Here is a 23,618-nt window from a genome sequence, read left to right on the forward strand (position 1 = left end):
AGTAGACAACCTCCTGGAAATGTCTGTATATGGTGTAGAAAACTGCTGCTTTTTACATTTCAAATTAACACTGGAGTTAACACATAGAAAAGGGAAAGGTGAAGGGAATAATATCTTTCTGAATGTTTAATTAATGACAATTGCCAGAAAAGCTTTTCTTTTGCCAATAACAAATGGATGTCTATGGCAGTTATTTCTCATTTTAAATACCTAATCTGATATTATATTTCATCTCAAAGAACTAAATGAGAAAAGATGCTGTAATCTAATCATACCACAATCCAGGTGACATCTGTACTAGGCAGAATACTGTTGTTATTCTGCTGTCTAGTTGCTGTTGCTGAGGATGATGAAGTAGTGAAATTACATTTTCCCATTATTATTTCCAGACACTCTCTGGCAATGGTTTGTTGACTCTAATAAAGCTTCAGACAAAGCTGTCAGCAGAGGAAACGGCAGAAGGGGAGCAAGGAACAGCCTTCACAGCAATACATGAATCTAAAGTCTCCATGATAGGTTGTGCATTTTCTGATAAAATTTAATGTGTGTGTGTTTCAGAATATATCACAAAGCTGCAGCTGAATTCTAGAGGGATAAATGTATTTATTCTATCAAGTCATGGTGCTTAAGACTTTGACAAACATAAACATATCACCATGGATTAAAGAGCCAGAAGCCTTACCTGCTATAGTATTGAGGAACATCAAGTATTCAAAGTTAGATATCTCCCGTCTCTGCCAGCGCTGAGTCATATTGGAGGATTTATAAAGTTGTCGGGGTGTGGCCAGAGAGATTCTCCTAGAAAATACATTTAAATAATTATTTTTTTAAGAGTTTCATTAAATTTTAAGATGTAGGACAATGTGATTGGAGTGATTAATTTTAGATTCTCTCAGAGGCTTTTTTACTTCATTTAATGAAGTCAAGAAGACACTATTACTGTTATTTGAGAAATGGCTAAAATTAGGAACTATATTTTATTTTACCACTACTACAGCATGGCAATAAATCAGAATAATATATTTTGTGGTTTATTTCTTTCTGAATCTGGTTAAAAGACTGAGATGAAAAGAAATTGCAGCTCTCCTGGTGCCAGGCTTGTCCAGCAGGAATAAAAGAGGAATACTATTTCCCTACTTCAAAAGGATACAGTGAGATAAGTTCATTAAGGTGAGTGAGTGATAGATTAAAGTGAAATACACTTCCATCACACGGGTTGAAGATATTTATTACACAATTTCTGTACCTCCTCTATGGCCAACTACCCACGATTCTTTCCTACATCCCAATAAGACTGAAGATTTTTATTTATAGCCTGGTTTCTGAAAGAAACAAATTTTACTTGGTTATCTGCTCACATGTTCATCTGCCTGTCTCTTCATAATGATTTCTAAATTGCATTTCATTCAAAATTGGAAGAGGAGCAGAAGTTTCTATGACACTCAATTTCCACACATTTTTTTTAAACTTACATGACTAGATTAGGGAGAAAGAATCAAACTACATGCCAAGGAATAGAAAAGGAGGAAACCTCAACTCTTATATATTCAATTTGACAACATCACAATATGCAAATACCATGCACCAAGTCTGAATTAACCACTGTATATTCTGTCCCTGGTAGGTAAAATATAGGGGACTAGAGCTGGTCTAGGCTAATGTATTAAAGATAAAAATCTGCAGCAAGCAGAAGCATTTTCATTGTTCAAAACTCATTTTTAGAGAAAATAGCTCTTGCCTGAAAAGAAAAAAGACAAGAAAAAATTTAAAGGGGAAAATATTCATCTCCTCAGATACCTTTTTCTGAAGAAAATTAGATTTTTAAATCTGTCAAAATAGAGAAAATTTTTATACCTGTTAAAAACAACAACAATAAAAAAAGACAATTTCTAATGTGCAGTCTGGATTTAGTGAATTTAAAGAATGTATGTAATTGTAGTTACATAGCTTATCAAGACTAATAGGGACTCCCAATGATTCAGCTTTCAGTTGCACCCTGAGCACATTAAGTGCATTATTTCTAGATTCTGAAAGCTGAGTATCTTCTTAAAACAAAGTCATATACAAGGTGTCAAACTGGGCAGCGTTTACAAAAATGTGAACCATCTGTTTCTAAAGATGCATGTACATACTCCTGGAAATGCACTAAGCTATTTTTCCAGAGAAAGGGTGAGTATTGGGATGTGACTGGAGTGTACAATTCTTACAATTATGTGCCTAAATTGCCAGTGTGTAGGTTGTCAATGTCTGCCATAATTCAGCTTACAAACTGGGCATACAAAAATACCATGCAAGTGTATTTACCCAAATAAAAGGACATTAGGTCTTGCCAGCTTGGCTGGCCTTATTTTACAGTAGACTATAGGATACCAAAGGTAAATGCACTTTACTAGTGCAAAGGAGACAATAAAGAATTTTTTTAAGCTGTTTCTATTATGCTTCTTATGAAAAAAATTATCTAAAGAAATATCTGAATGTAATCGTACTTAATATTGCATTTTATAGAATAACAACCATTTTTACAGTAGAACTCTCAAAGACATATTGTTTGCAGTAAATTCTGACTAATGCTACATTCTAATTAATAAACACAGAAAATAAAATACTAAAGAGATCATTACACTTACAAAGTACTTCTGTCACAGACTTTCTCATCCTCCCATGACAAAACAACATCTATGCATCACTACACCTTAGTGGCTGTCTTTAGATTTTATTCACAATCTCCTAAGGAATCTCAAAAATCTATAAACTATCAAGTGCTGGACTTTGCATTTGAATGCCTGATTTGAGTGAGCTCTACAGAAAATCAACCTATACTAAAAATGTCCTTATTTACTCCATATCTAAGGAGTGTTTGAAAGATTCACAGTTATTTCAGCAGAGACTGGAAGAAATTATGCACAATAAATTGGTTCCACACCTGCTTATTTCAGCTAACACAGGAAGACCCACTGTTTTCTGTTTTGCTAAAACCACCCAACTTTGATCAAACCATTTATTTCTTCAATATGCCATCACCAATATGAAGATGCACAAATGAATGTGCTTCCTTTGCTTCTAGAGAACCATGAAATAGCTATTCAAAATGGAAACTGCAGAAGACTCTAATGTGCAACAGAATGATCCAATTTTTCAAGTTTTATACATCTAAATCTATTTAGAAAACACTTCATGCCATTTTGGTGAAGGAAGGGATGTTATTTATCCCATATGTGTAATATGACACACCCCCTTTCACAGTCACTTTTAATTTATTTAGCTACAATGCAATCTCATACAAAGAACATTTAAGTATCTTGCACCTGCATGATGTTTTGTGTCCTGTTGCTCTTGTTCAGAAGAAAAAAGAAAAGAAAAAGACTTGGGAAAGTTGCTGACTTCTGACAAAAAAATCTCGTCAATACTCACTTTTAATCAAAGTTCTAAAAAGGGTTTTATACTTTGATGGCATCAAAACTTAGTTTTTCTATCTCTCTCCCTTCACAAAATTCAACCTCTGCAACCAGCTGTATTGAGATCTGGAAGTCCATCACCAAGATACTGATGTGGCAGAGCTGAGCTGATGTTGAATACAGTTACTGCAACAGCCAAAATGCATTTTTGCAGAAGAAAAACCCATCATTCGAATTTCTTAGTTTTATTAACTGCAGCCATTGTTTTCTCTAATGCATTAATAGCCTACAGAATTTCAGTGGAAGGTATCAGCATGTTTAGTGGTGAAGATACTGTATCTTTCACCAATTCTTTGATCTCTATACACTTACAAAACCATCAGGCAGCTCACAGCTGGTTTCTGAGCTGTGATGTTGCCCTCAGTAAAAAGACACCAGTAAATTACACCTGAGGTGTTAGAACCATCAAAAGTAGTCTGATAATACCATGCTAAAAATGTGGATATTACTCTACCTATGTAGAATCATATGGAACTGTAGAAGTTAAAAGACACAGCACTGTCTGCCCAGTTGTATCATTTGGCAAGGTCATAAGGAAACTACAATCAATGCACCATGTTTCAGGAACAGTGAAAATGCATTTATCAAAGACAGACTAACTTGATTACTAAATCAGACTGACGTCTTCAACATGTGATTTATTTTAAGGCTGTAAGTATTTCTTTGTAACATTAAGCACAGGCTTGAACTCTGTTGAATCAAAGCATTGGACAGGCTGTTGGGAAAAGCAGCAAAGAGAAAAACTGGAGACACTCAGAACAGCAGGTTTGTAAAGTCTTGGGAAGTCATAATGGTTCACCTGCTTCTAATCCTTTGTGCCATTAGATCATAAATATTTCTATTTACTTCCACCTCCTTGCACCTTTGTTAATTGCAGGATTTCACCATGAAAACAGACATACACTTAAAAGCCTTGTACTGTAAACGTAATTTACTTCTTTGGAATGTTTCTATCATGAATGCAAACCTTTATGATACAGTAATTAACTCTAGATGACATGTTTATCAGAGTAATATCAGAGAGGAAATATTACTTGCATAAATGAAACAGGAGACCTTAAACAAAACAACCAGAAAAATCTGCTTTTGTTAAAATACTTTAAGGTACAGCTTAATCTGGAAAATTTGATAGTAAAAAAAAAATGTTTTGCTCAGTATAGCAGCTCTTTTTGGTTACTCAGCATAATTTCTTCCTATGTTAGTTATACAAATAAGCATAATTTTAAGAATTAAGAGCCAACATATTCATGGGAAGGAAAACTATATTCTAATATCAACAAAAGATTAACTACAGAGCAGTTACAGAGCCAGATTTCCCCTCAGTTACTCCACTGCAATCCTACTGAAGACAATAAGGAAATGTAGACAGGGAAAAAAAGAAAAAAAACCCTGATTACAGAGTCTTTATTGTGCATAAATCATACCATGATTACACAAAAAAAAAAAACCAAAGAAAAGAAAGAAAAATAACTTCACTACCATATGCCAGATATATTCTGAAGGCTAGCAAGCCCATTTTCGATTCAAATTGAACTTTAATCAAAAAGGTATGGAAATAACTGCATATTATATTGAAGCAGAAACTTTTCTAAATAATTATATATCAACAAACTTTTTCAGACAATTATTCACTGAATAATGCACAAAGGATATGAATTTCAAAAGTAAAAAGTGTCATCGTAGATATGAAATTCTGATTGAGAAATTTGCATTTTGTTTGTGCTAGAACATGTGGCCATTTCTATTTCAGAAAAGAATACTATTACTTTCCATTTAGAGACAGCATTTCCTTTAACTTTAGTATATGGAAGAACAATGCAAATATTAACAAGATGTGCCTTCCAAATAAATGCCCCAACTTTGCCTTGATCTCAATGAAAACTTGAGAAATTTGGCAGTTTGCCTAAAGACTTCAGCACATTCAGGAGATCAAGCCTTAGGTATCATGAGACTCTCAGGCTCATGACAGGGAATGATGTTCATCTGGGAATGAAATAGTTCTCCAATTCTACAAATGCTTTGACACTTCAGAGTATTTCCACATTTTTCACTGGGATAAAACAAGGACAATGTGAAGTTTTCTTTGGTAGGAAATGACTTAAAGAAAGAGAAAGATACATCCCAGACACTACACTGATGATTAAGTCATTGGCTTTTGGCCAAATCAAGCCAAATGGAGGTCTGAGCCCCAAGCACCATATTTTGTTAATGTCGCGCTGTTTCCTCACTCCCTTGTATTTCTTTATTTTTGTCTCATTTTGATGTGAAGTTAATCCTGAACCTAAAAACAAACAAAAAAAAGTCCCCCCTCCAATTCAGTGAAGTACACATGAAGATTGTCTCACCCATCCCTGAAATAGGAACACTTGTAATATAGGATCTGATAATTTCCAGCCTTATTTCTGGCCATATGCTGATTTTATTTTGATGATGACGAGAAAATAAAAACTTTAATTTTCTACACCATGTCAAAATCTCTAAAACTCAACCTTAGTTGTTCTGTCAAAAAAAAAAAAAATCCTCCTTGATTTTGGAAAGAGAAGAATAATGCATTATACTAATGAATGGAAGAATTTTGGAAATTCCAAAATAGACACTACACGGATAAGAAATGAAGTTAAATCCCCTTGGATTCACACAGAAAAAATAATTTATACTCAGCAAACACAAAACCCAGTCCAGTTCAGTTCCACATCCTACATATCAATCACAACAAGGATAAATATTTTTCTATACATTTATAAAACCTCATTGGAAACCAGACTTTGAAGAGATAAGGTGTAAGTTTTTTCACTTTAAGATACTTATTTCACATAATTAAAAAGAAAAAAAATCTAATAATATAATTTACAATATTTTGACTTTTATTCCATATACTAGCAGGCCATATAGTAAGTAAAGGGAAATGTTTGTCAGACTAACCTTAAAAAAAGAAAATCTAGAGTTTCATGACAGGAATAATGTTCTAGTATTGACATTTTAAAAAATATCAACTGTATAACATAATAAACACAAAATATAAATACTATTTTAATTAAATTACCTGGCTTGTGGCAAACCATAGCTGGTTCCTACTCCAACACGTGGCAAGCTGTACACAACTTTTTTCACTGTTGCTTGGTCAGGAAAGTTAAACATAACAGAAGCTAAATGAAGAAAGGAAAATATGTACCAGTAAAACTTTTGCAGAAGTCTGTTTCTTCACCTGCATATATTTTTTAAATGCTCTGTTTTCTATTTGGGGAGAGAAGTCAGTTCCACTTTTATCCTCTAGGGGATCCAAGGTACAACAGACATTCCTGGCATTCTTCACACCTATGTATAATTAGCTGGTCAACATTTTGGCATTAATCCTCCCATTTTGCAGAAGATCTGAGTGTTTTTTACTTTAGAGGAATCGGAGCTTACTATTAACCCATCTAATCTCTTATCAGGCTAGGAAGCTGTTCAGTAGTTGGCATGGCCTTTGGTCTTCTAACTAGTGCGCTAAAACACCCAGGAATAAGGAATTCTTTAATTCCGTCTCCAACTCAAATCAAAACTTACATCAGAGCTCCTCAGGGTAAAAGACCACTTATAAATCCTCACCAGCCACTGAACTGTGATTTAGAGTAGCACATACAGAAAATTGAGTAGATCCATTTATTAATCTGGTACTTTTTAACTTTATTTCATTTAATTAGAAAAGGAAATATCCTTTTATATATTTCACTAAAATATTTACAGATAATTGCGAAGAAGAGTGAGACAACAGAAAAAACAAATTTCCTATCCAACATTTGAAGAATTTACCAATCACAGTGGTCTGGTTCTGTAAAGAAATCTCACTGCTGCACAGAAAGCAGAAAGACTGATTTATATGACTGATTTTAATACAATTTGCACCAAATACATACAGGAGTAAAAATCATAGAAAAAAGATAAGCACTTTATCAGAGGAAGCACAGGGTTCTAATATTAAGATTATTAAATAAAACACAAAAAAAACCTACCAGCACAATTTTATGCAACAAATATAAACTATGACCTACTTCTGTTTGCCATAAACACTTCCAAAGCTGTGTTCTGGAGAAGATAACGTCTTGAAAAAACAGCTCGAATCTCGCTGAACATCCATTTTCCATGAAGGCCTTCGGTATAGGCAAGGACCTTTAAAAAAGTCAAGGTGGTAATTATTAGCAGCTGTTTTTCAATAAAGTATTGTATAGGAACATAGGAAATTTTACCCATCAATTAAGTTAATAGTGTCTCTTTAACACTTAAAAACTGTGACTTAAAATGAACTCAAATGTTTTTAAGAAATGCAAAAAAGAAGTACCTGCTGTTAGAAGAATATCAATAATTACTGTAACCTGATACTCCTAAGATCTATTTCTCATGTGTCACACCAACTTAATTTCCTCAAAAACACCAAAACACCAGACTCTACAAGCAAGCACAGGGAAACAGACACACTTGCAATTACATTTAGCTCTATCTTCTTCCAACAGTGTGCATGACATCGTTGTCAGTTATGTATCAGATACCAGATTTACTTCTGAGGCTGCTTTATGCAAAGTACAACCAAAATAGTAGCACTTGCTATTCACATCCACATCAGGGTCATAAATTACAAGCTCCCCCATTCCATTAATAAATAGAAAAATTAGTAAAACTACCATGTCACCTTAATAATTTTTCTAAAGTTAGGTACATCAATATCCCAAACCATGAACAAAATTTAGAAATTTGTGATTTACCATTTTAAAATTAATGTGAAAATATTTTAAAATAAAATAGTTAAAAATTAGCATTGCTTTTCCTGTTTTACATTTTCTCAACTGAGTTTATTAATGTAAGACTAGATATTAATATCCAAATAATCTTTTTCACTTTTCTTTCAGTGTTCTGGGTGTTCAAAGAATAGACAAAAAAGACACAATTTAATTAGATGTCATCTTTATTATCTCATCTGTTTCATGCACTGCAGAACAGTCTTTTTCTAATCCTTTTCATCACTTGGCAGGCTCCCTTCAGCCCTGCACCTCTGCTTATGGCTCTGCCATGACACTCCTAAGAGGAGTCAGTTGTTTGGGATGTGGATCCTCACCACACCCATCTGCATTTCCCAGGCTCTCTAGACTGTGCCTTTGCCTAGGCTGCAGCCACTAAGAGAATTGCAGCCTCAGTGAAACAAAGAAATATACAGAACACCTTCCCTAAAGAGAAATGCAACAAGAAGGATTCGGACTGAAGAGACTGAATTTCTCTGCTCTGCATTAGGTACACAAAAACTGTCGCAGACCAGCTTGCAGAGCTTAACTAGCTTATCTGAGGTCTTTACTTTTTGTAATCATGACCTTCCCCAACTTCTGAACAGGAAAATGTTAGGAGGACCATATGCCACTGCTGTCAGTGATCCTTCATGCTTGAGGAAATGGAAGATGTATTTCTTCAATCTTTTCACTGGTGTAGCTTCAAGTTAGTAACACATCTCCATATATGAAAAAGCTAATTTGAGTTTGCGCACTTGGTGTTAAACATTTTTCTCATAACCATGATGAGCCTATTTCAGAGAGGATGGAAATAACAGCAACAACACAAAAGGGCTTCAGCATACAGCACAGTGTTCAAATGTTAGTTCTGTCCTTGACAGAAACTGGTCAAAGGAACACAGTGATCCCCCTGTACTGTTCACATAAGAATAAGTTACAGGCAGAAGTTAGAGCAACATTGTGGCTGATGACACTTTCATTCACCTCAGCTCTCCACACTAGCTGGAAGAAGGGAAGGAGCTTGATTCTTTGGAGGTCTCCCAGACCTGTGCAAGAGACTGTGTGCTCCCCTCAGTCACAAGTCAGCTGTGGAATGCTACCTCATATGCTAAATTCGTGTAATGGTTAAAAATCTGCTCCTTATTTTTACTTTGAACTCTGACAGGTCTTGTGACACCTTTGTCTGTGAGCTTTCTAGGATCAGGTAACTTTTCCTTGTGTAGGTAATTACAGACTGGATCCAGTTACTTCTTAGCCTTCTCTTTGATAAGCTAAATAAACCAAATTTTCCTTGGTTTTCTTTCATTAAGATCAGATGCTAGGATACAGCTCATACCATGTATGTGGAATTCAGGTCAATTCAATGGCTGTGAAGATTTAAGCACTCTCCTTTGAATGTATTCTGCGGCTATCTGATACATCACTTTTGTAGATACACAGGTTTTTAAGATAAAGAGAGGAAATATGAAGGAAACCGCTCACATTTAAAAAGCTAAAGTAAGAAAACAGTTGCTTGGAGAAAGGAGTTTGAAATTTATATAGCTGTAATCAGATCTACAGCAGCCAACAAATTTGCCAAAGAATTAGCTCCTTTACAAAGCATCATGCTTCAGGAAATCACTTTTTGTATCAAAAATGTTTCTAGCTACTTTTTTTGTAAAGAGAAATATTTAATACTAACTATATCCTATATATTAAAATTTTAGATGATTCACATCAATATTAATTGTGTATTGATATATACCACAGCTTAGCTATTATGGATCAACACTGAAAGCACACTGTACACCAACTATACAATGGTTGCCTTATACTTCCTCCTCTTGTCTAATTAAGTATAAAGCAATTGCAACTACACAGATGTACATTCAGCCTATTATGAAATGAATGACTTATGATACCACTCCAGTAAAACAGCAGAATGGAATAGGAAATCAGCGGAAAGAAAGGAGTCTATAATTCAATTACTGTCCTCAATTACACTCTTCTTAACTGTCTATTAGTCCTACAAATATCAGATTATCATGCCATTATCAAATTATCTGAATTATTTCAGTATTTCTGTTGTAACATTTTCCTGTCCAAGATATACTACCAATTTTTGCCATCCTCCATAACATTCATCTTACACCATTTTCATGTGATGCATTGAAGCTCCCATTATTAGATACCTACAATTTACAGCAGATATTACTGACATTGTTGCAGGATTCTTTCTTATTGTTGTTATAACAGTGAAATTAAAGAATTTTATTTTTCTGAATTTGAATAATTTAAAAGGTTTATACACCCTATTTTTTTTTTCCTTCCAAAATGATTTTAGCATTTCACTTTCTCATAGGACATGAATGAAGTCCTGGCCATTTTACTTTTTTTTTTACAGATTGTATGTATTGTATATTTCATTATTCGTAAAAACATGGAAATAACCACTTCACTATGCAAATACACTGAAATTATGTTACCTAGTTATCTGAGGGCAAAATTTCCATGTGTTCCAACACTTCGTTGTTTATACTTAAAGTCAGTACTCCTTATTTTGATAGTTTTATGAGTTTTTCTCCTAAAAACATTGATGAGGACTTCCTGTCTAGGCATGTTTTGATAGCTGAAAATTCATGACTAAGCACAGAATTCTAGCTATATCTCAGACAAGCTGTTTTTATTTAAAAAAAAAACAACCAGTTAATATCTACAGTTGAACTAAGCACACTTTCCAATTTTACTATCAGCTGCAGCTGTTTGGTTTAAAGTGCATTTCTGCTTGTAAAACCCTTTCACTTAGTAATATGTGTATGTTTTAAAGGTATCAATTTGCTGGAATTCATTGCAGCAAGATGAAGCCCCCACTTAACAAGGGAACGAGAAATTTCCAAAACTTGGGATTCTGTAATATTCAAAAACATCTATTGGTGACACTTATTTAGATTAGGTTACTAAAACAGCATGGGATGGAGATGGAAAGCTCTAGAGAAGAGAAGCAGAACCATGACTGAAGTGCTTTCCTACCTGGATCAAAAATAAAGGCTCCATTATTTTAATTTTATTTCTGATGTAATCAAGATCTTTTTTTGTTTCTTTCAAGTTAAGAGTCAATGCATTTTTAATCATAAACCTAATTCAGTAGTTATTCAATTATTGATAATTAATTGCTAATTAACAGCTGGAATTTTGCATTAACCAGAAGACCAGAAATACTAGTGTCCACTTTGCCAGAATCCCTGATAGATTATCTCCCCAGAAGCAACACTTAAGTACTGAGACTTATTTTTGATGCTTTGTACCATTTTTTGGTATCTCATAGCACCAGACACAGCATGCAAGAGGATATTTTGGCCCTTTTCTTTTGATTATTGTTTCTGGAATTGAAGCAATCACAAAATCAGGTGCAATAAAGAAATCAAGGAAAGCAACCTGTAAAATCCTATCTATCCTCATCACTAACTTCGCAGTAAGAATGGTCACTTCTGCAGTCTATTGCAAAGAATTGTTACACATTTTGTGTTTCTTAAATAGCTCGTTGGGGTGATTCATTAGTGCCTATGTATGTGAATTGAATCCACTGCTTTCAGTGGAAATTCATCATTTGTCTTTTGAAACCAGATTTCTTATTCAGGATATTTTGATATTAGCCTGATTTCTCAATGAAAGTATTGATTGATATTTGTAACATTTTTCATGTTTTGTTTACATCTAGTGCAAAATGCATATATCCATTAATATCCAATATATTTGTCAATCTTTTTGTAGATTTTTTTGACAAATGGTGAAAAAAAACCATGAAAAAACATTTCCAAACATCTAATCTGAATCTCCCGTCTCAGCTTAAGGCCTTTTCCTCTGATTCTCTCACTGTAGGTACAGCAGAGGAGATCAACCTCCACCTCCCTACCCTCCTTTCAGGGAGTTGTAGAGGGCAATGAGGTTCCCCCTGAGCCTCCTTTTCTCCAGGCTAAACACCCCCAGCTGCCTCAGCTGTGTCTCACAAGATATGTTCTCTAGCTCTTTTGCAAGCCCTGTTGCCCTTTGCTGAACATGCTCCACCGAGGAGAAAACATGGAGGACTTCACAAAAACAAATCACAGTGTGTTGCTATTTCAGCAGAATGCCATCTAGAGTCAGCCACACAAGTGTGGTTGTGCACCTGGCCCAGGTACAAAATAGTCATTTAGAAAATAGTTTGGCATCATCATATGCTTTTAGAGGTTAGAAATGCATGAGATTGATTACTGAAAATCACTCTCTCCTGTCAGGGATTTCGATTTCCCTTTTTCAAGAGTTGTCTAGCACTACAATTTGCCGCAGGGAAAATATGAAATTCTGCATGCAGCTCCTCATAGGTGAAGAGAAATGGCTCCCATGAACACACAGAAAACTTTGCTCTCCAGAACAATCTAACACAGAGTTCACTCTAAGTACATGGCAGACTGCGTGATTGCTTCATGTACTCTAAGTACGGATTGAGATGATAGACACTGATGGCATGGAGTCACACTCCTAGGGTTTATGAAATACCATATTGATTAAGCACTTTATAATTTCAAAATGTTTGATGAAGTACTGAGTATGAACAACTTTTTGATTTAGCAGGAAAAAGAAGTATACACTGTTACAAGAGATATGTCAAGATACGTAAGTGTAAAAAGGAGTCATACTTCTTAAGAAAATTCAAAATGAGGAAAGTTCAAATATGAAACACTTTGTATTTTGCTTTTCTAAAATGGGCAACTGAGAATGTAAATAGACAGGAAGGACAATTCAAATTAATTTAATGTCCTAGTGTTTCATTGACTTGCTACTTTTTTATACATTTAAACCATTCTAAGAACATCTTTCTGGACTCAATTACATTAGCCATAATCATTGGCCAAATTCTTGGCCATAATCACATTAAATACTTCTAAAATCTCACCAAAATACTATGCTATCATTTTTTTCTCTGCACATTTTGGTCTAGTAAAATGTTCTCACTTTCTCTTTACATTAAGGTCTCTTTTCCTTTTCTTTATAACATGCTTCTGCCTAAAATGTTTCTTTATTTGTAAGCCTTAAAAGCTTTCCTCCAAGTAGCTCTTGTAATGCTATGCTCTGCAGGATGAGCTGAGTGTTATATGTGCCATTATAATTTCTCAATTCACATCAGTTTTAAAAATCTTTTTTAGGACTTTTTTTTTTTAAATAAATATTGGCACTCCTGTTTCATTTTTCTCCTCCTCTTCAGGGATCTAAAAAATGCAGATATTATTTTTGTGGTTTTGGACTTTATTTCCTTGCCAAATATTCTCAGCTTATACTTCTACTTCCAATGTTTTTTTTAGCTTTCAAGAGGCCCCTTGTCTTGAAACATGAGGTTCTGTTCATCCAAACCTTTTCTAAATTTGATTTCTCTGGTCAGCATACCACTTCGTTATCCATTAAAACAATGCCCACTCAGCTTAAAGCAACAGATGCTCTTATTCCCACGTTCATTTGCAGTCATCTGAAAAATTATTTGAAGCTGGTCTACTTGAAGGCCATTTTCCTCTTTTCAGTGGCAAAATGGTTTTGCATGTTATGATTTTGTGTTTTAGGCAAGGAATGGAAAGGATATTGGGATTTTTTGAGACAGAGCTGCAGTAAAGTAATTAGAGTAAAAAAACCTACTCCAATATCTTATGTATTCTAAATGACTGATTTCTAACACTGCGTTTGTGAAACACCAGTGCATAGTTTTAAATATAAGGATAAATGCAAACAGAATTCTGACTAAGAATTATTTTATCATTTATTTTGATCTCTGTGCCTTTGCACAGTTTCCTCCCCATGCAAAATGCAAACCGATTGTCAATTTAGGCAACTCCTGAAATGCCAGCGATAGACTGACATTCTTGGAAAGAACAGAATCAGGAAGAGATAGCAGATTTAGACACTATCACCTTAGAAAAGGTAGGCAGAGGCCTTTTTCAGGCTCTACTTTCAAAAATATTCAGCAATTACTGTTTTAAGCAGAGGTTCCATTGATTTAAGGATTTTAAAACCAGGAATAAAGCTAATGGTGCTGGCTGGGGCAGTGGCACATGTGGAGAAGCAGAAGGCAAATCTACTCTAGTGCCATAGAAAGCTATATTAGAGCACAGTACAACTCAAAATACAGAGGTTGAAGAAACAAATAATGGGGCAAAATCCAAAGTAGAAAAGCATAATTAGTTCTGGTAGCCACAGGATTGAAGCAGATTGTGTCAGGTTTAAAATGATTTTTTGTTGACTTTGGCAACAGTGGGATGTCAGACTTAAATCCAGTGAGAAATGTTAACTGAACTATGCTTCCATTCTCACTGTACATCTCGCGCTCAGAGATCAATCCAAACTGGGGGTTGGTGATCTCAGACTCAAACTGCTCTGAGCCATTCTGCCCCAGCAGTGACATGCAATCAAATTATTTCAATTAGAACTGCACAAATTACAGCTGAGTGGGCACGCCAAAAAGGACATAAAATTGATATGATCTGAGCAATACCAGACTTTTTTTTTTTTTTTTAAGGAATAAAAATAGAGAGCTTCTTTTCCTCTCAACTGGTTCATTCTCCTCAGCAGATGTAAGGCATCTGAAAGAAGGGACTTGTGATATTTACAAATTCAGGGAGAACACAGTGTTAAGAAATGCCTGTAACTTGAAACCAAATCAGGATATTTTTTCAAGAAATAGTTTTTTGACAAAAATGCAGCTTTATTAAACTTGCATTATTTGTGGATTTCACAGAATTTATGAGAGTTTTAGCTGAGAAAAGTTGCAGCAGAAGCAAAAAGATATAGGATTAGTCTGAAGAATAAAGAATGTATGGTACCCCTAAGTATGTGATGTGTTCCTTCCTAAGAATAAAGCCATCATAAAATTTTCTGCATGTTTTGTTTTGTTGCTTTTTTCCCAGAACTTGTATATATTTATTCAAAAGCACAATGCAATAAAAAAATGCATAAATACTCAAATGTACCATGTCACAAATTCTTAACATTATAATGACTGAAGGCACTATAACTGGTCTTAGGGAAAAGTGTAAACATTGGGTTTTCTTAAACATTACCCATTTGCTACCAAATGAAGGTAGAAAGATTGTTGTATATCACTCTTTTTATATATGTGAACTTCATGTCATGCAGAAGATATGTGGAATCATCTTGGATTTTAACAGTTTCACATCTGATTTATTCAGGGCAGAATGCACATGATTTAAGATCTATAAAAGTCAATAGAATACAATTTTATTTCCACTACCCAGCTTAATTTTTTTAAGTTTCTGCTCCTAATATCTCTTCCTATATAAGACTGATCAAAAACCAGTAATACTTTATTTTCAACTCCATATACAAAAGCCGTTCCATTAATTCCAACATTTAGGATTATAATCAGAATATATTCTACTGCTGAAATTTTAGCAGTAGATTTAAAATTAATTTTTATAAGTAAAAAGAAATATATTAGTTTCTAAAGTAATATATATTGGATATCTACAACATCCTCACCATCCCCAAAACTTCTGCAATACAGTTTGTAACAGTCAAGCAAAATCCTCAAGAAATTCAAAATTCTACAGCTCAAAGAATCCCAGAAAAGGTCAAGTTGGAAGGGGCCACAGTGGGTCATCTAGTCCCACCTCCCTGCTCAAGCAGGGTCATCCCAGGGCACACGGCACAGGATTGTGTCTGGACATTCAGCTGTGCCTAGAAGTGTTGGGTATGGAGCACCAGTGACTCCTGGGTATCAGCTTGCTTGGTCTATGAATTTAGAATAGATTCAGGGCTACTCCAGGTTATGTCAACTTCTAAGGCCTCCAAAGTACAATTACACTGCCTGTGAATAATGGTGGACATACATCAAAGTATCTTCGTCTTCCTAATATATTTCCATACTAACTGATTCTTTATTAACCCACTTAAAACATGCTTAAGATGAGTTTCTCTTGCACTGCCAGAGAAGACAAGAAATTATAGCACTGGGAAAAACCTAATCAAGAGCTCCAATAGCAAATTAAATTCTACTGTACTTTTTAATATTTCATACTGAATATTATCTAAAATTACTAAGTCCATGTAAGGAAAGAATAGCAAAGCTTCTTCTCAGAATTTCAACTCAGAGTGTTTGAAAACTGCCTGCTGTTACTCAATAATAATTAAATTAGTTTCCACTTCACTATACTTATTTTGTTTTAATATTACAGGAAGAGTACCTATGCATTCTATACTTGTTTTAAAGAACATATTTTTATCAGATACACAAAATAAAAAAATCTGCAAAAATTGACATGTATCAAATGTAAGCTGTGTATATATAAACTCCATAAATGACTTCTGTATTTCTTTCAACAAATGCAGCCATATTTACAGATTATTTTGGTATGCACATTGTGTATATTCTTTCCCATACCTAACCATCAACTTTTTTAATTTCAACAGTTTAAATGCCAAAGTTAAAGAGAATTAAAATATTTCAGGGGTCTAATCATATTCAAAAAAATCCTCATGAAAACTAGGAAGAATATTAAGAATATCTACTCAGCTGGCTACTAAAAATGGATTCTGGGGAACACATGTGGTCTTTCAATGTCTGCACTAACTAGAGTAAGTGCTGAAGCAGATTTGATATACAGTTCCCTCCTCTTTGGATTTCTAGCCAACTGGAATGCAAACCTGCATGTCATAAATTTGGGCATACTCACAGGCTTTCCTGTGGTGAACTCTGGGTTCCCAGTATGAAATTACTGCAACACCTGTCAGCATGTAGAGGTACTTTGTGTGAATGTGCCTCAGTTTTTATCCACTACAAGCTGCTCCACCACAGAAGGCATTTAAATTTTACGGACTTCTGGATACTATGTGACTATGAATTAGTGTGCCAATCCTAGTCAAAAAGGGTTCTCTCATATAGCCTCAATTAATTGCTTCTTAACTTTTATTTAATTTAAAAAAATAATAAAATTGATTCAACCCAAGCTTTCCAAAGAGATTATATATTTTCTCTTTTTTTAACTAGATTACAACAGCCAACCATTCAAATTCTCCTATTAATCTAAATTCTTACATTTGAGTTTGGTTGGGGTGTTTTTTTTGTTTTTGTTTTTTTGTTTGTTTGTTTTTGTGGGGAACAGGCTGATTACTTTAGAAGAATATAAACCCTATTAACTTGTATAGACAGATTAGTGCCTGTACTGTGACTGGTTCTATTTCTACTGTCATTTAGTCTGGATGCGATGCATATCACATTTCTTTTAAAGAACACAAGCACCCTATGTAACAATTTATCTCTCACAGACTCAATTTCCCAGGATGCATCTTTTCCTTGCAAACAAGTATCCCAACTTCCACTGCTTGAAGTAGAAGCTGAGAGTACTGAGACCATCCAGAAAGTGATCTCACCACCCTACAAATTTGATTCACTTTCACTGAAAGCCAAGGAAGTCAGATATAAAGAGAAAAGAAAAAAATAGGGTGTGGGGGAGGGCAAATTCAATGCCAGGAAAATTAGTCATGTAAAAATGTGTCTTAGCTCTCGAACATGAAATGCTGTCCAATGTATATTAATATACTGAAAAATATACAGTGATCCTCAGCTTTGCCATATTATCATTAACTTCCTTCTTTTTAGAATTTTTTGTATGTCTGTGCATTTGTAAGAGAAAAAGAAAGTGGTACAAAAGGATCATAACAGTTTAATTAAATGAAGCAAACACTTTAATTCAACAGTTCAAAAGTTTAAAGTGACTTTCTAATCGCCTCACTTTGTGAAAACAAAGTCTGAAAATTTTTATTCTAAATGTTATATGACTATTTCTGCCTGTTATGCATGCAACAAACCATACAAAACCAACAAAAAAATCCCCTAGTAAATGGACACATAGCTATGGAAAGAACCTCATTTTCTCAGTCAGAGAATCTACAGTGAAATATTTGCTCTTCTTTATTTACATTAAAGGGAATTAACGATGAAACCAAGCTAAAATAAGTCCCCACTCAACTTTATAGTATAATGACGGGTTACTCTTAGAGCAGTCTTAGGGAGAAAATCCAACACATGCCATTTGACTGTTGCAAACTAATCCTCACTCTGCTTCTACTTCTTTCTATGAACTGTAATACAAGGTCCAATAGACAGCCTCAGATGCATCTCAGGTCCAGTACATGCTTTTCAAACTTAATCAAGGGAATATAGAAATGTATATAAAAAGATGAAAGTGTCTTTGCCTTTATACATACTGAAGAAAAAAAAAACCTAAGGGGAAAAAAGTGAGATCTTTCATAGGGGAAGGTTAAGTCTGATGCTAATGCTTATTTAAAATGGTGACAGTCTGAAGTAGTGAAGCCTTGCTGGGCTGCTTTAATTTCTCCCTGGAATAGCTCTCTCCCAACCTTCGGCAGCACATCAAAGTCTCTGGAGCTCAATTAAAATTGGATTATATTGAAATGCTCTATCTATGGAACTGTGTGCTCACTAACACTTTTCTTTCAGTAATACTCCAGATGACAGTTGCCCATCCCAATTTAAACAGTTGTCATAGAGACCATGAACTAAAGCAGCAGTAACTAACAATACAAAGGAAAGGTAAGTGGTAGGATTTCTGTGAATGAAGGGTTTGGTTTGCAGCCGCAGTGCTCACATTGCAAGCAGCTAAATGCAGAAAATATAAAAGGCTGTAATACTCTCCTCACTCCTAAGGAGAAGGGCAAAGTAAGCAAAATAGTAAATATTTTCCTTTTTTTCCCCAGTAGCTAGTAGCATTTTACATTCCAGCATGTTGTAGCTACCTAAAATGTGCAGAATTAAATGACACTCCCTAAGAAAAACAGCAGATAACCCTGGAGTCAATCTACAGTCACCAGCCCATAAATTAAAGGCATCCAATTGCATTTTAAAATTGCAATAGGAAAAACAAAAGTACATTGTCTTTTTCTATTCAAAAATTTTATAGAGGAATCTTTAATTATACATGATGTACAAATTCTTTGTCTTTATGATAAAAATCTGAAGTGAAAATCTGATACAAATCTGTAGGAAATTCATCGTCTGAACCCATCCAGTTAACATTGTGACATCCAACATGTGTAATGCTTTCTAATAATTTTATTACTGGGTTTAACTGTTTTATAATCTAACTGTGTAGATTTTTGATGTACTGCACCAAAGCCTGACAATACCATTGGAAAACTCTGGCAGCTTCCAAAACTCCCAAAATAACAAAACCAGCTAATGTTTCTGGCAGCACCAGACAGCAATGTATTTAACAGCATAGATTGCTGGTAATGATACTATTTCCTCATGTAGATGGCATGTTTCTGGCACTATAAACCCCTTAACCTTTCTTGTAATTGGCTTATTGAGAGTCCCAAGGTTGTTTTTTGTGCCATTGGGCTGATCACCATGGAAATGAACACTTATTGCCGTTTCACTGTAGTGCTCTATTTTTCTTCCAAGCCCTCCACAAGCATTCTCCCTGCTCTCCCGGGAAGGCAGCGTTAGGATTTTGAAGCAGCAACAAGGCAGAGTGCAAAGAGCGCAGGCCAAAGGGGAAGAAAACAAAAACGTGTCAGAAAATCTAAAAACCGCACAGATCAGAATTTGTCAAAACAAGGCCTTGGTTTAAACCAACAAGAAGGGCCCCCACAGCTCGGGCCTTGACAAAGCGTGGCCTTTTTCTTTTTTTTTTCTTTTTTTCCCCCCCACTTTATTTTTTTTTATTTTTTTATTTTTAGCCCAGCTGTAGAAAACACCATCTAATGAACCTGTCTGGGGCTGCTGTCCCCATCCTGTCAGGCACGTCAGGAGATGACAAGCGCTGGGGACAGGCCGCCGCCAGTCACAGACAGGCCTGCCAGCTGGAGAGTTCAGCCCCAATCTAATCACGCCACCAGAAAATAACTTGCACGCTTGCAGCCTGACAGGATGGGCTCAAGGAAAAAGAAAAAAGAAAAAAAAAAGAAAGGAAAAAAAATAGGAGCGAAACAATGCTTTTTGTTTCAATTACAAACCTTTTTTTGGCACAGGGAAGGGGAGTGGGCGCAGGGAATGCTTTTTAAAGCTGCTAGCACTGCTTGCTGGTTTCCTTTAGTGGAACTGTTTCTGTCTTTCTTTTAACACAAATAAGACCAATACAGACATTAATGCCAGCAGTTACAAAAATAGTGAAAATGAGACACTATTTGCAGCACCTGGATATGGTTTTGCTACTTTCAAAACTATGCATACGCACTCTTTTCCAACATGTATACAGACATAAATCTATCTGCAACCATTGGTGGAGCTATATTTATGAAAATGTGTGAATAATGGTATGTATTTGTATTATTTCAAAGCAAGCTGGCTCAATTATGTTAATTGTTATATCTCTTCATAGCCATCACTCCAGGGTTTGCATTCTCATTTGGACAAAAATTGCCAAAGCATAAATGGTAAGACTGTTTGTGCTCCTGAAATGGGAATGTATATTCATGCATAAGAGTAAAAATTTAAACCAAAGTATTAGGACCCTTGGCCTCAACATAGCTGGCTCTTTTATATTTTCACACAGACTGTGAATAAAGAAAAAAGAAAATCTTGAACACATAGCTTTAAAAGGGCTATAATGAAAAGGCAGTAGTGTACTGGTAGGCATCCTGTCTTTCTCATTCAAAAATTGCTAGCACAGATCTCTACTCCAGAAATCTAATAATAAGTAAATCCACAGAAAGAGAGGCTGAAAACCATTATTTAAGTAACTTGAAAAAGTAGTTCCCCCAAAAGGCATTAAAACAAATTACTAGGTTTAGACACAAATTTACTTCAAAAATAAACATTCAGCCAAAATGAAAATGTGAAGTGTTAACTACATGTATCCTATCTACTCCTAAGTGTAAATCATAGTATATTTATCTTTTGGTGTATGTATTTTAGTGTATGTATATCTTAGCAAACAATTTGCATCATTTGAAAGTGAACTGGAATGGAAAATGAGTTATTCATGTAGTACTTAGTAATTATTTTAGGGAGAAATTATGAATGAGCTTAGGTCCATTTAATCCCCATAAAATAATAAAAAATGAAGATCTGTTATTATATCCTGCCATTCATTCACTCTCTGCTGACATTACAGATGTCAGAAAGTCTGTTTAAAAGCTTGCTATCTCTATTCATCTTTGTTTCTGGCATGAAATACAGACTATAATAATCTTGTCAAGCCCACATTTAGACACTAATTCATGACCCTCTGCTACAATTTAGAGAAAATTCATACATAACTCTTTTAAGACAAACTATGACCCCAGACGGAAGGGTAATATCTAGATTCAGCTGCCAAATATATGCTGACTAAAGCCACAGCCACCCTGATGTTTCTGTAAGAATGAGATGGCCAAATCAGTAAGATTCATTATCTTTTTTTAACCTCAGGACTACTAATGATTTTTTTTCCCTTTTGAGATACTAGGTATTCAACTAGGCATAATCTTACTTTCCTGGAAAGAGAGAAGGAGTCATCTCTTTCACATTTTAAAGACTACAGCTAAAGCCGATAAAAAGAAAAAAGAAATTGATGCCAGATGCAGATGCCACTGACAATGCCAGGGAGAAGTGGTGACTCTCAGCCTTCCAGCAAAGCCTAAAACACCCCGTTAGGGATTCAATCTGAAAACCTATTCAGAAGGATACATAGTAGAGCTGACCATTACTCATAATCTATCTGTAGGCTTGAGAGAAGAAAACCAAACAGAAGACTGTTGCTGCATACACACAAATGGATAGATCTCCTGTGACCAGTCTAAATATAAATGCACTTCTGCAAGGAACATAGGTATAAATGTAAATATAATTGAACCTACAATCTCCTACCCATCTTAAAAATCTGAAAAGTGAGACAGTAAAAGTAAGTGATGCCAGAAAAACTGTTAGTATGTTGATACATAAGCTACCTACACTGCAAAAATCCTTTAGAGAGCAGGAAATAAGAAACATGTTCAGGATTTTTTTTAAGAATTTTATTTTTATTCATTTGATAAAGAGAGTGGAGAAAAATATGTCTATTATTAGAGAAAGAAAGGTAAGCCATTCTGGACATGATGATAGTAAACTAGCTGCACAGATCTGCCTGTCAAAGGCATAGATTGACATGAAGGGAAATGACACTGATCGATTTCCTATCTCCTATATTTGGTATATTTTGGTAAATGACTAGTTACAGATTGATGTTATATCTTATCTTTACTCACATATACACTGACCAAAGAAACACAGTCAACTCCTGTTGCTGTACCATGGTGAGACATCTCACAACAGTTGGGCCATGAAATGCTACAGAAAAGCACATCCATACGAAATGCCAGAAATTTCTGCTAGACAGAGTGAAATTATTAAAATTGTGATTTTCTCTCAACATCAGCATTATCACCTTTGTTAATAATTAAAGGTATTGCATAAATTTTAAACATTCTGACTGAAAAAAGATGTTCTATTTTAAAACAATGGAAATAAATAAACAAAACAAACTCCCTGATTTGAAAGAGCATTCCTACAGATTTTTTTCTCATAGACAGCATCTTTCTCAAAACTACCATGTACCATTTTATCATTAGCTTATACACTGCTGCTTTATAGTGGTATTATTTAATTTATTTCATTCATGTTGAAGCAGAGAGTGCTGGCCTCTTGACCCCAATTTTCACTTAAAGAAACAAATTTCTTTTTCGCAAACTAACTCAATTTTTCTCCTGTCAACCTTTAGCCTCACTTTAAAATATTAACCTTTTTTCTATCATTATGAGCATCCAGCATTCTTCTATCCAAATTTAATGTTAATCACCATATCTTATGATAATGTTATATTCAATTTTAGCTATCTCTGTCAAGCACACAAAAGTAATTTAAATCTATATATCCTTTTTGAATGTAGTAGTACTAGAGCATTTTTGTACATGCCAAAGCCATACAAGCCCCTTGAAAAAGCATTATTTCCTTTGTGTATTTGCAATTTTTCCATTTTGTACTCTAAAATGTTAGCTGAAGGATGTGTTTCTCCTTTAGAAGTAGAGACGGAAGCTAAGACAAGGCTGAGGACATGCTTCCAAAATGGAGGGCAATGCAAAATTACCATAATCACTTACCTTCCTCTTCTGCCAAAAATCATTAGGAAAATGAAGATATAGCAGAATTAGGGAGAGAAAGACTGAACTGGAGGAAATTTTTTCCTACACTTATTTTTATGCCATCCCACCAAATTAATTGAATGAGCTGTGTCAGCATTGCTGACAGAACAATCCATTTTATACAAATTAGTAGAAATGATTTAAAAATTTAACACTACAGAAAACACATGAGAATTTTTTATATTGTCATTCCAGAAGCAGTACCTAAATAAGACACATTAGCTATTATAAATATTAATGCTGCTTTTTGATTTGTTTTCAAAAATGC

At 34.7% G+C, this 23,618-nt stretch overlaps 1 protein-coding gene across 8 annotated transcripts in view; it reads right to left on the reverse strand.

Moving 5' to 3' along the window:
- The window catches only part of NBEA (neurobeachin), a 470,218-nt gene that overhangs the window by 100,582 nt on the left and 346,018 nt on the right, over positions 1-23,618 (reverse strand). For all 8 annotated transcript variants that reach the window (XM_085061526.1, XM_085061583.1, XM_085061573.1 and 5 more), the window contains 3 exons: positions 7,487-7,604; positions 6,499-6,601; positions 683-798 (listed from right to left, as the gene is read on the reverse strand). In XM_085061526.1, the coding sequence (XP_084917652.1) occupies positions 683-798; positions 6,499-6,601; positions 7,487-7,604 (337 nt within the window). The remainder of the gene's footprint in view (positions 1-682; positions 799-6,498; positions 6,602-7,486; positions 7,605-23,618) is intronic.

Source organism: Lichenostomus cassidix, chromosome 1 (genome assembly GCF_008360975.1).
Source record: "Lichenostomus cassidix isolate B80296 chromosome 1, HeHo_3.0, whole genome shotgun sequence".
NCBI classification, from domain to species: Eukaryota; Metazoa; Chordata; class Aves; order Passeriformes; family Meliphagidae; genus Lichenostomus; species Lichenostomus cassidix.